Source organism: Solanum tuberosum, unplaced genomic scaffold (genome assembly GCF_000226075.1).
Source record: "Solanum tuberosum cultivar DM 1-3 516 R44 unplaced genomic scaffold, SolTub_3.0 scf00173, whole genome shotgun sequence".
Lineage (NCBI taxonomy): Eukaryota > Viridiplantae > Streptophyta > Magnoliopsida > Solanales > Solanaceae > Solanum > Solanum tuberosum.
Window position 1 is genome coordinate 959,228 of NW_006239104.1, and position 17,479 is coordinate 976,706.

The 17,479-nt window shown below is 33.4% G+C and overlaps 2 protein-coding genes across 2 annotated transcripts; both read right to left on the minus strand.

The window, feature by feature from the left end:
- Nucleotides 1–4,027: 4,027 nt before the first annotated feature.
- LOC102584861 (probable purine permease 11) lies at nt 4,028–7,267 on the minus strand. Its single transcript, XM_006354572.2, has 2 exons — nt 7,146–7,267; nt 4,028–5,321 (listed from the first exon to the last, which is right to left on the minus strand). The coding sequence occupies exons 1-2, from the start codon at nt 7,150–7,152 to the stop codon at nt 4,234–4,236; spliced, it is 1,095 nt and encodes a 364-aa protein (XP_006354634.1). The 5' UTR covers nt 7,153–7,267; the 3' UTR covers nt 4,028–4,233.
- Nucleotides 7,268–9,109: 1,842 nt separating this feature from the next.
- On the minus strand, nt 9,110–14,838 carry LOC102585175 (ras-related protein RABH1b). Its single transcript, XM_006354573.2, has 6 exons — nt 14,432–14,838; nt 13,173–13,243; nt 12,453–12,541; nt 12,186–12,297; nt 9,791–9,881; nt 9,110–9,595 (listed from the first exon to the last, which is right to left on the minus strand). Exons 1-6 carry the CDS (start codon nt 14,546–14,548, stop codon nt 9,449–9,451), a joined length of 627 nt encoding a protein of 208 aa, XP_006354635.1. The 5' UTR covers nt 14,549–14,838; the 3' UTR covers nt 9,110–9,448.
- Nucleotides 14,839–17,479: the final 2,641 nt, after the last annotated feature.

Consider the following 17,479-nt stretch of genomic DNA (forward strand, 5'->3'; position numbering starts at 1 on the left):
TGGAACCCAAACCCAAACAGTTAGTTGTGCAGAAATGTGGCAACCGATCCAAGTTAGTTATGGCGGAACATGGCAACCGATCCCATAGTTATGCCGGTACGTGGCAACCGATCCCATAGTTATGCCGGAACGTGGCAACCAATCCAATACTTATGCCGAAACGTGGCAACCGATCCAAGTTAGTTATGCCGGAACGTGACAACCGATCCATTCAACACATCACAATCACAAACACAAGTATATCTTCAAGATCATACATTTAAGTCATGATTTCATGTCAATGATAATTCACCCATCTTATTCACAACAAGTGTTATCAACCATGCAACATTATCAACATACGTTAATTTGTCATGCTTAGCCCTAATTCATCGTCTAAGGCTTCTTTCTAGGGTTTAATCACAGTTCATGTAATTCCTCAATCAATCACCCCAATTTATAGTCTAGCATATGTTTATAAATCTAGTTTCATTCATGATTTCATCGTCTTATTCTTGAAAACAATTCTATCCAAGATAGCAATTCCAGAAGCCCTAACAAATCATCAATTTCCCTTCTCAAGGCATAAAACTAATTACTTGATTTCTAGGAATTTTCCATGGAATTCGCTCGGTGCGCGAAGGTCTACACATAAGCCCTACCATTGATATACATATATCACGTGATGAGCACATATTTAAACTACTCAATTCATAAAACCTAGCCTACCTGGGTGCCAAGCAGTTGCACGGAGTTTTGACTTCGATTCGGGTTTTTTGGATTTCGCGACAGTGGATTTGTCCAAGGATCTGCAAGATTTCCCCATCCTCACGCTAGAAATCTCCTTCTCCTTCTTTCCCAAGCTTAGAGTAGCTTTTTTGAGGTTTTTAGGGTGTTTTACGACTTATTTAGGTATTTTAGGAAGATGGAGAAAATAGGATTTCTCGCAAATTACGTTTTTCCTCGCCTATCCCGCTCTGGCAGGACAGTGGCCCAGATTTTTCCTGGATTTTCGTCTCTCCTAATTAACGACGGTTCGAATCGTTACATTGCAATTGGTCAGTTTTGACACTCATTCACTAGTAGATGTTGTAGATTGAATTTGAATTGATCAAAATAAATTGTATTAATAAATGGTATGGTTATTGATTTGTCTAAAGTTTACTTTGATTGAGATAAAATGCACTAAAAACGAATTATAATCCTATATGTTCAATTTTTACTAAATTTTAGTTTCTTTATTTATTCTTTTATAATTTTTTAAAATTTATTAAGATTATACTGCCTCATTCTTATATATATGTAACCATTTTAGATTTTACGTCCCTTAAGAAATTAGGTAAATTTACCATTACATCCTTATTTAGTGTTCTCTTAAAGTCAAGTTTTTAATCAATGAACATGAATTAATTTATTTTGAAATATTTAGGTAAATATTTAACTAATAAACATGAATTATTTACTTAGTTTTTCTATTTTGGTCAAATATATATTTTCAAGGCTAATAACTCTCAAGGATGAAATAGGAAGAATAATGTCATTTATGCATTGATTTTGTGAAATAACAAATATTAAAGACCACTTGAAAGATTTCTCAATATATTGGGTTTGAATAAAAGTTATTGATTCTCGTGAACCTGTGTGTTGGTGCTTCTAGAATATCCACCCCTGTGACAACAACTGGGGTGCACGTTTGATGATATTGTAAGCAAATAACAATCTCACATGATGAATCTTATTATTTTCCTAAAATAATTGAGCTACTGCTTGTCTGTACCAATTTCGATATGACAAATGAAGAGAAGCCACTAATTAATACAAAGATAATGATGATGAAACCACAAACAAATTACACTAATTTTACATGATTAAAAAATGCACTAACTAATTATGCCTCTATTTTTCTCCTTATTTAAAAAGCTACACTAACCTATAAATTTCAAGTCCTCATGAACATAGTACGTTTTACATACTCCTAAGGAACTTGGTAATTTTGAATTTGAAACTTTTCTAGTAGATTTTTTTTTTATATGTCAATTCATGTAGAATAATATAATACTATATATTATACTAGTCATGAAGTCTTGTATAGTGCTTAATGTGTTAATTTTGAGGCATTTTGACATGAATTTATACAAACTTGTAAGTTCAACTCAATGTAACAGCACATAGGGTGGTTGAAAAAGAATTAGCTTCCCAGACTTTAATTTTCCAAGAACAAGATGTAACGCTTTGTGTATATATGTATATTTATACATATCTAAGTTAATTTATCTTGCCTATATATACTGCAATACCCCTCTTATAAAAAAAATGTAATGAAGTGAAAAAAAAAATGTCTGAGAGATTACCCCTTCCATGGCTTCTTCAAATGAGCATTTACAATGTGAAAATTGGTGGTGAAAATGTCATTACTAGAGTTGCTGATCGCGAAACGACGATGAGCCATGGTATTTCTGAACTAAGGCATGATATGAAGGCTGATCCAAATCCAATTGTTGGAATTGACGTTGTCAATTCTGGTGATTTATTACTCTTCTATGTGAAAAAACGTTGTTTAATCATTCAATACAATCGTATTTTAGGTTTGAATGATAAATATCAAGTTCCAAGTTTTCTAGCCTCTTTTTTGCAAGACAAAAACATAACATTTGTTGGTCCTAGACATATTAACAACAAGTCTTTTACATGGAGTGGTGTTTATCAAAAATTCGATTTTAAAACAGTGGTGGATGTTGGGTATTTGGCTGCTCAGATACGTAAGAAGCCTAGGCTTCTTACTAGTACACTAGAAGAGTTGATGCTTGAAGTTGACGTTGAAATTATGAGACCAATTATTGGTAATGGTTCACTACGTCACAAGTGGGAATCCTCCGCTGTTTTGTCTGAGGAAGAAGTCAAAGTTGCAATGTATGAAGTTTACTCATGCTATCAAATTGCAACAAAGGTTATTGAGGTGATGCAGACTGGGGCTACTACGCGTGGATAACGGTTTCATTGAATTTGAACGAGTCAAAACGAACTCTTATTAATAAATGGGTTGATCATATAACTCAACTTGTCCAATTTTTACTAAATTTCATTTTTCTTTGTTTGTTTGAGTATGTAATAAACTTTTTTGTTGACTACATGACGTCATATGTTAAACAAAAAAGTGTCTTTTAAAAAAATATTTTTGGTATCCTATGTTATCCAGAACTTTTCTTAAATCGTAGTTCTATACAAAGTAATAATTAGACTGTCTTTGCAATAATATTCTTCTAGATATAGTAAAATAAAGCCGACACGATACTGTAGCGTCAATACGTCTTGGTCTATTTATTGTTAGGTTAAAATAGCTTATATCTACTCCCATCTAAAATAAATGGTGTTTTAAGTTTTAACTTTTTCATTTTGTTTCGGAATAAATTGTTAAGTAATAAATTGAGTTTCACATTTAATTAGGGATAAGTTAATAAAAACACTCTTTATTTTTTAAAAATAAATCATTTCTTAGAAGATATGTCCAAAATAAAAATACCGCTTATTTTGAAATCATCAAATTATCATTTACATGATGTGAAAGCTTTGGGTCAAGCTCTGACGACTTTTTGTCCGTACCAAACACGCTTTTTTTATGTTGACTATAATTATTTATTTACTATATATATACTCCCTCCGTCCCTATTTACTTGTCCATATTTCCTTTTTTGGTTGTCCCTATTTAGTTGTCCATTTTGACAAATCAAGAAAGGACAACAAATTTTTTCCTATTTATACCCTTATTTACACTTCTTGAAAATTGTAAAAGTGTATGTTGTTTCCCTCCAATTTATTTCACTTGAATTCAAATAAGTGGTTGTAATTTTGAAGTGAAAAGTTGTCATAAGGGTAAAATTGTAACTTCACTGTGCTAATCATTGTTGCCTTAATCTGTGTGCCATTTCTAAAGTGGACAACTAAAAAGGGACGGAGGGAGTAGTTGTTAACAACAATCATACAAGAATATTTATTTACCATCTGTTGAACCCTTAACCTCACATTTAAGTAATGGTAATAAAACCTCTTCTGCCACTGGAACTGATCACTGTTATCAATTAATGACATAAAATCAAGATTTTGCCACTAAATTGTCATTGTTATTAACACTTAACAGGCGTTTGTAAAATGAAAATTCTTCATATAACAAAATTTCTAACTACAAACAAGTATGAAAAGAATTTTAGTTGTATGTTCCAGAACTATAGCCTATATAATTACCAGGCAACAAAGCCTTCAGCAAGATCTTGACTCGTTTGGAGTAGCATCAACTGCGCTTGGTGCTTTCTTTGCCTTAAGATCATCGACGTAATTCTGGTATATGTAAGTACAGAATCCCCAAATCGCCATCAGCATGGCGATTGCCTTCACACCGTTCATCTTGTCATGGAGGATCATGACTGAAGCAATAGGAGTGATCGCCAAGGAAAGTGTACTAATGACATTAGAGAACAATGAGGACACCACGAAAACCAAACCAACAACCCCAACTGAGCAAATCTGCCAAGCTATAGCTGTCCAAACCAGAGTCATCACATATGCATGTTTTCCAGCAGTAAAACTACCCATTTCCCCATGCAAAGTCTTCCATTCTCCGCTAGCAAATAGCCCCACTGTAGAGACAGCGGTCGCTACAATTGCTGTGTAAATTTGCATCTCCAGAACCACGGAAAACGTTTCTTTCTTTAGAACCTTTTGGAATGAAAGCTGCATAAGGGAAAGCAATAGAGCATACATAGCAGAAGCGGCAAGAGTAACTAGAAATCCAATGACATACTTAGACTTAGTTACGCCTGAAGGCTTATCAGAATCTTCATTAACAGCAAGAAGAGAGGCAGATAACGAGAGCACAACAACAGAATTCATGATCAGTGCTGTGAATTTTTGATGGTTTAGGAAGTAAGAAAGAACTGCACTGAAAACCAATTGTGTTGCACAAATAAGGGAATACGTAGAAGCGGAGAGATACAATAGACCGATTGAATAGAGCATGTTATCTCCTGCAACCAGTACACCAATAACGAAATAGACCACACTAACTGTGATGATTGAAGGTCGATTGGAGGCTTCTGAATGAGTTTGAGGAGAAGAAATGAATAGGTAAGGAATGAAAAGAAGAGGAAAAGCAGCTGTCTGGACAACAGTGGCCATCCATTTACTATTTCCACCCTTCTCATAGTAAAATCTTCCCAAAATTACAGCAGCAGCTTGACCAACGAGAAGGAAAACAATGTTGAGCGCCACCAGAAGCCAAAAGTGCAGACGGTTTAGCTTTGCCAGCGGATGCTGTGCATCATCTTTTTGCAAAATAGGTTGCTGATTATCTGATGTTATAACAACAACCATGGACATAATGAGTATGGTATCAACACATAAAGAACACAACCAATCAAATTATCAACGACATAACACAACAGAGGTTATAGATAGATTGATTACAAGTGATCACTTGTCCTGCCTCCTCTAAATTATCTCTAGGGATGGCAAAAGGGGTGGGGCGGGGAGGGTGCAGGGAAAATCGCATAAACCCGCAAAGACTTTCCCCACCCCTTCCCCCATAGCATAATTGTTTTGTTTTTTCCCTGCCCCATCCCGCTCCGCCCCGCATGAACCCGCCCCACATGAACCTCCAATATTTTTGCTGCTTCTAATCGTATCAATTCTTCATTAGAATAAAGAATAACTTTGGCCTATATAAGTTTCAAATCATCTTGTCATTCATTATTATAAACAACAATTTAGTTTGAGGTTAATTTCTTAATTAACATATGCAACAAACGTCTGAAACTCTTCTGGACATTTTCTTGTCTCCAGTGATCTTGACTATCATAGGGTGGGTAATAAATCATTCAGTTTGTTGAATATCAGCGAGGCTGGATCACCTCCTTTTCAGGGAGATCTAATGCTTGTTGGGTATTTTGGTTTGACATTGCTTCACACCCAAAAAAAAAAAACAGTAGCTACGTCTGAGAGTTAAACTTGGAGATGGAAGTCTTCTTTCCTTTCTCGACAGTGAAGTAAGACCAAGCTCATGAGCTTATTATCCTAGGTCGGAACAAGTTGATTGGACCCCCTTTTTTACATCCCTATGTACCCGTGTGGCGACATGGGGGGGGGGGAAGGAAAGAGAGTAATGGGGTTTCTCCCGCTTTGTATTTGAAGAACCATTCCATTAGTGAATAATCAATATCAAACCCTAACTTGCTAACCCGCCCCGCCCCCGCTTTATCTCCTGCCCCGCAAATACTATAACCCGCCCCGCCCCATTACCATCCCTATATATCTCATTATCTACATGCCTCAAATTTATACTTACTTTGTGTAAAAAGATTCTTTTAACAAGCACAAACAGTTATTGATGGAAACTATTGGGAAGTAATCCAAGAACAACAACAACTACTACTACTATGCGTCGTTACCAAACAGAAACAATCCAACCTTTTCTTAATACTTCTTACAACAACAACAACCCAATATATAGTTCCAAAAGCGGGACTTGGGGAGGGTAGAGTGTATGCAGAACTTACCAATGCCTCGAGGAGGTAGAAAGTTTGTTTCTTAAAATTCCTTAGGTGTACTAAAGATGTGAGGGAGGACTCTATGGCCTAATATGGATCAATTTCATTGGCGTTAAAACACCCTAGAGCAAACTGCAATACACTCACAAAAAAAATGACTTTTACTTCAGATAAATTATGATTCTTTAAGTATATGATTCAGCAATAGCTTAGAGCTGAAAATATTTCAACTTTTAAACACATACTAAACAAAAGGTAAACAAAAAGACCTTTCCACTTTATCATTCTTCCTTCTAAATTTATTGTTTGACCAAGAAAAAATCACATTTTTTCCTCAAATTATGGAGAGCTTCACTGGAAATCAATTCTTTATTCATAATTAGAGAAACAAAAATCAAATCAAATCCAAAATGAATACAATCGATCCCCTTATCATATAACAAAACCCACAATGCGTAATAACTCAAGAACAAAGTGATCAGACAGAAAACAGAAAATGATGTCATAGAAACCCCAAGAATCCATTTTTCGAATTGAAATAACCCATTGACCATAAATAAACGAAAACCCACAAAAGAATGAATAAGAATATCACATCTAGTTATGTAAAAAGGGGGAGAAAGAGAGGACCTGCCATGGTGGAAAAGGGGAAAAGTTGGTCAAGCGGCTACAGAAGCCTCAAGTTAGAGAGAAGAACGGAACTTCAATGAAATTATTAATATAATAAACTGAATCCAAATTTAAAGGAGAGAGCTTTAGACGAAAGCAGGGAAAAAAACATACATATTAAATTAACGGAGTCTCAATATAGATATCGAACATAAAAATAAAAAATAAATAAAGGAACGTTGCAAATTGAAGGCATATTTCGAAAGGTCATGAGATGATGAGCATGAATGATAAAGAAAGTAGTAAGAGACAGTGAAATTGAGGGTGGCTGGGTATGGACCAATGGGGAGGGGACACGTGGGGGAATTATTAGAGAGACCCGTGAGGAATATAAATGAAAAGATGATAGATTTTGTACATCTACATGACATCATTTAATTAAGCATAAATTTTTAAAAAAGAAATAAAGTAAAACTTGTTTAAGTTTATGATTTAGAACAAACTTCAAATATTTGTTCGTGAAATAATCACAAAGAGAGACTCAGAAGCGTATTCAAAGGGGATATCGCGTGAACTCATGCTTCCCTCTCGAAATCATATATAGTAGTGTTATAATTTTAAAAAATTATTGAAATTAACGTGTGAATCCACACTCGAAGTATCATATAAAGCGATGATGACGTGATGCACCTCTCTCTACGTGAGATTAGAAATTTGAATTTTTTATTTATCTTGTTTTATTTTTCTTTCTAAAATTAGGTAACACCTCTCTAAGTAGTTATTGATAGCACTTTTGGCATTTTAATTTATTCATCCTGAATACGCCCCAAACTTCGAACAACCAAAAAATTTCAAGAAGATCCATGAGGTCATATCACCCTAGTTCAAGAAATATGTTACTAAAATTTGTAAACCCACAATCTTAATAAATAAAATTATATTTTTTTATTTGTTTTATGGTTGCAGTATATTTTGAGAAATTTTGTTGCACAAACACATTTGAAAGAAAAAAATTCATATAAATTGATATTTATGGAAAGTTATTAGTGGAGTACTTTTTGATGGGATTGAATAAATATGGTTTAGATTCACCATCTAAAGGGGAAAAGATCAAAAGTGCAAGAAAGTTTGTTAATTTTTTCTCTTCTTATACGAGAAGCCAAGGATTCGTTGAGTATATTTTGTGAAATTTCCCACCCAAAAGAGCCTTAATTGAGAGTGAAAAGCACGGTGCTTAAAAAATCATAAATAAGAAGATAATTTTATTAATTCACCTCTTGAAAAATATCTTGGTAATTTTACAAATAAATGCGAACACTTTCAAAAAGAATTAATTGCAAGGGTAATATAGAAAATGTTTAATTAATGCTTTCTTGAATTAGTAAAGTGGACAACTAATATGAGACTACTATTTTTAGTATAATGATCAACTAATATGAGACAGAAGGAGTAACTTATTAGAAATAGTTCAAAATTATTTGAATAAAGAATATTCTCTTTCCATCTATTTGATCAAATTTACCCTCAACTTTCACTTTTTTTCAAAAATATAAAATAATTATCAACTCTTAAACAACATGAATCAGGGAGAAACGAATTGGAATAAGGTATTGATACAAATATAGTGGTGAGAATATGAATGCTTAAAATAAACACAGACGAACAAAACAGTGACAGATTTGTAAAAAAATTCTCATGTTTATCGTTTCTGCTGTCATGATTTATTGGTCTGAGGTCTAGGTTTGAACTCCTGTGCTATATTGGTACACAAATTAATTGAAATCGGCAAGTGAAAAAATGGATTTTATCACCTAGTTGTATTAATTTTAAACGGGTTTTGTAATGGATTGGGTTATGAATGGGTCAGGTTAGAATTTTGTATGAACCAATAAATAATTTGGCAGAGCCAAACTTTGTGGAACCAGAAGTGTAAAATTTGGCTCTACTAATTTGTGGAAGAGGAAAAATTGCATATAAGGCACAAATAAAGTTTCAATGCGATCAACCATTACTCACTCAAGAACGTCCAACCAAAAATTTCTGATTACAAAACTGCAATGAATCAGCTGATAACATAGACTTGTTCCATAAGGGGGCTGCTAAATTGCATAGGTCTAGAGACTGATACAAATAAGTGAAAACATACTAAGTCTTACTCAACTAGGATGACAACCTCTGTGTCCAACTTTAACAAACACCAAAAACAAAAACAAAAAATTCAAATTTTACGAAAGTCAACAAAGAACTTTACAGATAATACTTTGTTGTCAAAAACAAAATATAAAACTGAGTCGAAAACTATAGAGTTGCAGCAAACCATAAAATTAACAAGCACATCCTCCTGATTGTGCCTGTGATTGGGATGCACTTGAGTTGCTTGACTTGAGATTGACATCAACCATGTCTTCTTGCTTAGCTGAAGATAGTGTCTCCATTCCTGGCAATGCTGCTGCAATTTTCCTAAAAAGAGGCTGCAAAAGTTGAATATGCACTATCAGCAACAAAACAGCAAGTGGATGAAAGAACAAGCAGTTGAGAAAAATAACATCAATGCACTGATTTTCTTAGCATAAATGCACAAATGATGCATATTGTTATCTTCCATACGAAAAGATAACACATTTTCACATTTTATTTAAGCAAAGTAAGAAGCTAATATTACTTACTTTAATATTGAAGCCAGCTTTTGCACTGGTTTCAATAAACATCACATTTAGTTCGCGAGCTTTCGCTTCTCCTTCCTCAATTGAAACTTGCCTGCAATTCGCCACAGGATAAAAGAGTGCATGAGAATCCTGTTCTACATATAGCAATAATAAGACTACTCATAAGAACACAATACTCCAGTTGTAGACAGCAAAACATCAAGCTCACTAATATGTAATCATTCCTGGGGCTCAAAGCCACAGACTACTCTTTGCTCGCAGCAAAAAAAAAAGGTGTACCCCACACAATTCCCTAAGCTTTTTATGTAAATCCAGATGCAGCTTCAACATAATGGACCATCAGAAATTCTCAAAATCTGTCTACTTTTTCTTCCACAAATAATGGAATTTGAAGAACATAAAAAAAGTGACAATTACTTTCACTCCATGAGAAAATGCAGATTTCCTCTTTTACAGAACAAGATAAGTGAGAAAGGTCAAGAATCCTTGCACTTGGGCCCCAGTGATTTACTTAGGCTCTGCTAAGGAAGTTTCTATTTAGATCAGATAATGCTAAAACTATTCCTACCCAACAATTATAAGGTGAAATATAGTACGTATATACTGAATGATCATTAACTAACAATTATTAAACAAACTCATTAAGGACGGATCCAAAAGCACCTATACAGGTAGCTAGTCACATAACCACACAACTGTCAGCTCACATCTGCGGTCAATGGTAAAAACCAGGACCTTTTAACACTTTCTTGTAAATCCGCATATGGTTGCACAAAGACATCTACTTCAACCAGACCAACAGGCAACCCAATTACTAATCCCTGAATAAGATCCAGAGCTAGTGGAAAATAAGAACCTCACCTGCCCTAACAATTTCCCACTCCAGCTTAGTCAAAAGATTCCTAGTTCCCGATATAGCTCAATAAACTAAATCTATATTACTATTAAAGGATAAGTGTTGATAGAACTCATACAACAACATATAGACAAGTACAACAAAAACTAGCAAGTCAGTTCAGTCGCTATATTACACAAGTTTCAAGTATTTACAAATTAACTGAGAACAAAAACATTTATAAAAGGAAATCATAGCTCATTTCTGGATATTTACTTTGCTAGTTCTCTGACCAAAGAAATATCAAGACCCTAAGTTTTCCTGTTCCACAATGTCAATTCCTATATAGATAGCTGTAGTTTTAAGGGGGAAAAAATGAATATCCAACCAAAATGAACACGCGATTGTTGCATTCAACTACGCTATGGGTTATGCAATAATAAGATATCTTCAAGTTTCCTGCAGATATAAGAGGGGTTTTCTTCCCTTGGCTTGATGACCAAGAACTTCAAGCGCACGTGTTACTGTACAAGAATTACAACCTTAAGACGCTACAATTTGAAGCTGGCCATGACATTATCTAACTTAGATGCTTGCATTACATCCTAAATATCTAGAATAGACAAACTGCTTCAAACCTCTTGATACCTAGAATCTACAACCAAAAACTAGTCATTTAAACCCTTTAAATTCCTCCCCTCACACATTTATCAAACTTCTTATACAAATTGTCAAAGCTTGCTTGAGGTACCTTCAAACTTTAAAGCTATGGACAAACAGGCTGAGCGAGTCGCGTCGCTCGGCTGACACTTCAATTCAAGCATCAAAGAGCTAAGGAGTCCGTCTCATCACCTATAGGCTCTACCTTGAAGAGGGCACCACAAACAAAAAAGAACTACATCACTTAATATGTATTTATTTTTATTACTTTGTCATATATCACAAGGGTGGAGCTACACTCTTGTCAAGGTGTCCAATTCTACGTCGGAAAATTATACCATATATACAAGTAAAATTATAAACGAAGTGGTTAAATAACGTATTCTGGACACTCCTAACACAACAAATGTTGTAGCCTAGTGGTTTCAGGCGCCTTGAAAGAGCCAAGACACGCGAATTTTAAGTGTTCATGTGTTCAAATTTCGATAGCAACAATTCTTTTTTTCACATTTTAAAAATTTTAGTACACTCATTTGTCCAAAAAAATCCTGGACACTCTTCCTGAAATTTCTGGCTCCGCCACTAATATATCAGCATTTTGTGCCTACAGGTATTATCCTAAATAAGATATGTATTTATAGTTTTTTCTTCATTTGCATCCTTCTTCGTTAAAGCCTCGTTTTATTTGCACTTAAGCTCCAACAGATATAACTTTTTTCATGATTTGCTTTTGATGACATTGCTCTAATATTTGTTGTGTTTTTAGCCCCTTCAGGAGTAAATGTTCTGGTATTTAGCCGAAAAGTTGCTAAAGCCTAAAACATCAAAAAAGAAAGCCTCTCTCACCCTCACGCCCTCCAAAAAGGAGAAGGAAAACGAGAATGAACAAGTTACAGCTACCTTTTCTCAACAAGATCAGTTTTGTTACCAACAAGGACAATAATAACATCACTGCCCCTCTCAGTTCGAACCTCCTCAATCCACTTTGAAGTGTTTAAAAAGGACTGCCTGCCTGGAACCATCAAGAAAAAAAAAACAGTGTGTCACTTCAGCAAGGGATATCTCGTCCAAGTAATTCATTTCCAAGCAACTATAGCCAGAAGCAAGGATAAACGGGAAATCAAGTATGAACAGAAAAAAACTGCACAAAATTGAAATGTGACATACTTGCAACATCATACACAATGACAGCAACAGAGGAGTCCCTAATGTAGCTGGGAATGAGACTCCTAAATCTCTCTTGACCTGCAGTATCCCTGAAAGTGTATCACGAAAAGGAAAATTTTAGCGCACATGAAAATGCGAAATGAATACTAAATCCAGCATCAAATGAGCAAACAAGAAGCCAGGCAACAGTGAAATGTTTTCCTAATAAGTGAAAACAAAAGAAAATCTTATTACTATGAACTGGTTTGAGAAGAATGTTTTTGTCAGGCCAGGGCATTTTCATAGTATGGCTAGAAGTTCGATAGTTACTATAAATCCAATTGGGAGGCATAAGGGAGAAACAGAACCTATCATTATAAGGCTATATAAGAAAAGAAAAAAAATCTATCCCCTTATTTTTCCTACAGAACACTGAAGCAAGAGCAATTATATCTGAAGCATCCACTAAGAAATCTATTTTAGCAAGAAACTTTAACTGACCAATTGCCATCCTGATATATGTTAACACCCATAATCAAGGATAGCTGCATCACTTTTTCATTTTCATGAAATAGAGTAACACAAGACATCACATTGTACTGTTACTTGTGTTACTCAAATAGATTGATGTTGTTACTCCTTAACAACATGGCACAAATGTAACGTGTTAAGAATGTTAAAACAGTCTTTATGATCAGAGATCAATGAGAAGGCATTGTCTCATCAACAAGTACATCTTACCATAGCTGCAATCTTACTGTACGATCTTCCAGGTACATAGTCTTCGACAGGAAGTCAATACCAATTGTGGCCTGAACAAGAAATTAAATAAAATGAGGATGCTTGATAGTGTGTCTTCTATTTGAATAAATGAAAAAGTAAAACGGCTAAAATTTGAACAAGAAGAGAGAGTTGTTAGTTGAAATGGAAATACTTTACTAGAAGAGGGGAAGCAAGGGCTAGAAAGTCTAGATTACATGCAGTTTCACAATAAAAAAGACACATAAGAACCCTATTCCATCAAGGAATGGGAACTGAGGCTTGATGAAATGATTGTCTAAAAGTCAGCAAATCACAAAAAAAGATAAAGCAAGTCATTTATTTACTGCCAAGGTTAAGAGTGTGATAGGATTCCAGGAAATATTTGAAAGAAGAAGAATGTTACTGTCAGACCAAACAAAACACTCAGTCATAGTAAAAGAAGGAAAGACCCCGTTCAACCACAAAAAAAAGGAGAAAAAAAGTTGAGAATCTATAAGAAAAAATCTGGATCAATGTAGGCACAACTTAAAGCATTAAGTTCAGATATATAGTTTGTCGAGAGAAGAGGAGAAACGATAAGTTGGAAGGTTTAAGGATCCACAAGATGGATAAGAGAATATATTCTAACAGTATTTTCGTGAGACTAATCCCTATGGAGAGGGAAATTTTCAAGCATTATTTGATGTAACTCATTTTACATACATAACACTCCCCATAAGGTCCTGTGGATTCTCGTCAATAATGCGCAAGGAAGAGGACAAGCAGCATTTCGGGTTATTAGAGAGTGAGGAAATACAGGATGATAAGCTACAACGTATGCCCATTTCTCTATCCCTCTGCTGAATTGTATAATAAAAGCGTCATTACATCACATTAGATGTGTTAACACTTATCGGTTATTAAGGCAACCAACTTCCAGAGAGCAATCTAAATCAAAATTCCGCAAACAGAAAACTGACCTATGATGACTTAAAATCTGTATTACACTATAAGCAAATAATATGAGCAACAATGCATTGCTGCAAACACCTTCCCTCAGTACGAGCAAATTATACATACAAGTGCCAATAACTGTGCTTTACAGATAAAAGATCTTGAAAAATGAGTAATAAGTCCTTATGTAGCAAAATTAAATATGCTTACAACAAGAAGACGACAAATGTTAATTGAGAAACAGATCCGCAGAAACAAAAGGTTAACGAATCACATGAATAATGAATTAGCAAAAGTGTGTATACCTGATAGGTGTTATCGAATTTATCATACATGAATCGCGTGATAATACTGGTCTTGCCGACGGATTGATCTCCTAAGAAAACGAGCTTGTACTTTGCGAGAGCCGAAACCGGAGCCATCTAATTGGATCTTTTGGTATGAGAAAGTGAATCCAGTAAAAAAAAGTGATGGTGGATCCGATCAGGATTTTCCGACGGAGTACCAGGGATCTCGCCGGAAAATGATCACGGAGAAAGCAAAGGGGAGTGTGGATTCGTGGGCTTTTAGCGAGAAACGGAGAGGGGAGAGTGTGTGTATTGGGCGGGTGCGGTGCGCGTGAGTAGTGTTTTTGAAGAGGTTTGGCGAAACACGGAGTCTGTCTTCAGTAACATGGTTGCATTGTGGTGATTTGCTGGCTCTCATAAATTTTTTAAAAAATTCCTTTTTGGTGTATTCATGTTCTTCTTTTATAAATTTTGTACTTTTTTTTTCTTTAAAAAAAAAATCATATTTACCCTATAGTTATTTTTTATTTTTTCTGGCATATATATTTATTTTAGATGATAACTTTTATATTCTCACTCTTATTATCTTAAATGACTTTTACTTGAATATATTTTCATCCCAATTAATATTTCCCTTGACTATAATTTTTTCTATACAATTCAATTATCCTATTATACACATCCATACTATCCTTTTTCTAGCGACTCATTTTTTCTTGACTTATTTTCGTTTAATTTATATTTTATTTATTAACTCCATTTTTCTTGACTTATTTTCGCTTAATTTATATTTTTTTTATGGGAAAAGGGTCTGGTATACCCCTCAACTTTGTCATTTAGAGCTGATATACCCCTCGTTATGAAAGTGGCTCATATATACCCCTACTTATATATAAATGGCTCACATATACCCTTTTCCCCTAACGAAAATGAAAAAAAATTAATTTCAGGTTAGTTTTTTATTATTTAAAAAAATAAATATAATTCCATATGAGTATATTTAATCCTCCTCAAACATTTTTTTTTTTTTAACATTTTTTTTTCAATGACTAATTTAGATTTATTATTTTGATGGTCAAATTTATTTATGTTTCACTAATATTCTTGTAAAACTTATTATAGATGACCAAATTTTTTTCTTCAAATACAAAAATTAAATTACAGTATAGACAAAAAAAAACAATAGTTTTAAATTATAATATAGCCACAAAAAAATAGTTTTAAATTTTTTTCTTTACACTAAGGAATGAAAGAAAAAAATAAAATAAGAATAAGAAACTCAAATAATTATAATAAAAGAAGTCAAAAAATAATCTATGTATTAAAAAGATTAAAATATACCTTGAACTTTGCTAGAAGAATCATATATACCCCTAAATAATTTTTAAGAAAATTAAAAGTCAAAAATATAAATTTAAAAACTAACTTTTTCACTTCCGTTAAATGAAGGGTATATGTGAGCTCATTTTGTAACGGTAGAGGTATATGTGAGCCGTTTGTATAACGGTAAGGGTATATATGAGTCACTTTCATAACGAGGGGCATATCAGCTCCAAATGACAAAGTTGAGGGGTATATCAAGCCCTTTTCCCTTTTTTTTTATTTATGGGCAATTTATGTTTTATTTATTTTCGTTCAATATACTCCTGTAGACATCACATAAGATGCAGTGTCAATCTCTATTGATTTTTCTGATATAATGACCGTTGGAATTCCCTGAATTAGCTTGCTAGCCTACAGATTTGGTCATCCCTCGTCATCGTTTGAAACTATCTATCTCCTTTGTAGTGCTTCTCCTTCAAGTTATCCTTGCCCCTTGCCTTTAGCTACCGAATTAAATCCTCATAGTTTCAACTCAACTTGTAGTGTCTTAGTGATGTTCTTCTCAACCTCCACTTCCTATAGCTAGAGAATTCCTAGGTTAAACAATACTTAACTTGTGCCGAGAGAGAGATGAGAGTTTTTTTTATCACTTATATTATAAATTTTTAAAATCTATGTTTTTCTTAAATTTGTGTTTAGTTAATGTATGAATAAAAACAGAGCTAATATACTTTAAAACGCTAATTACATGAAAACAAACACAAATATTAATAAAAAAGCTAAATATCTAAAATATATATAGAGAGATAAAATATGCATTCAAATATCTATGTGATCAAAGATTTAGTTCCACCAAGACTTATACTTTAGTGATATCGTTGGAACTTGAAAATCTCCAGTAGATTTGGCTTCGATTTTCATGGTCACCCTTTCTTACCCTTTACAATGGAATATTTTTTTATAAAAGAGATTGCATTTCAAAACTATTTAAGTGAGCATGTGAAACATAATGTAGAAAACATATAATATAAAAAATCAGATTTATTTTTTTATTTTTTTCAAAATACAAGTGTATTTTTTAAAAGATTGTCCCCAGTTTTTCTAACTCTTTAGAAATAAATAGCTTTTGTGCAACTTTTCTATGATAAATATTTAGCTAGATCGAAAGAAAAATATTAGAAGTGTTAAAAAAATAACACATATTATCAACAATAGGAACAAATCCAAAAAGTACAATTATTCTAAACCATAAAATGAATTTCATTTTTCGATAAATTACAAGCATATTATTACCTTTCAGAAAAAACAAAAATATCATTTATATATAAAAATATAATTTTGAAGATTGAAACAAAAAAAATCACAAAGAGAGAAGTTGAAAACTCTAATCCTCTTAAAATGTAAATTGGAGAAATAAATAGCTTTTGTGCAACTTTTCTATGATAAATATTCAATTAGATCGAAAGAAAAATAATAGAAGTGTTAAAAAAATAACACATATTATCAACAATAAAGGAACAATCCAAAAAGTACAATTATTCAAAACTGTAAAATGAATTTCATTTTTCGATAAATTACAAACATATTATTACCTTTCAGAAAAATAAAAATATCATTTATATATAAAAATATAATTTTGAAGATTGAAACAAAAAAAAAAATCACAAAGAGAGAAGTTGAAATCTTTAATCCTCTTAAAATGTAAATTGGTAAAATATTAATTCTTCTATTCTGTGACATATT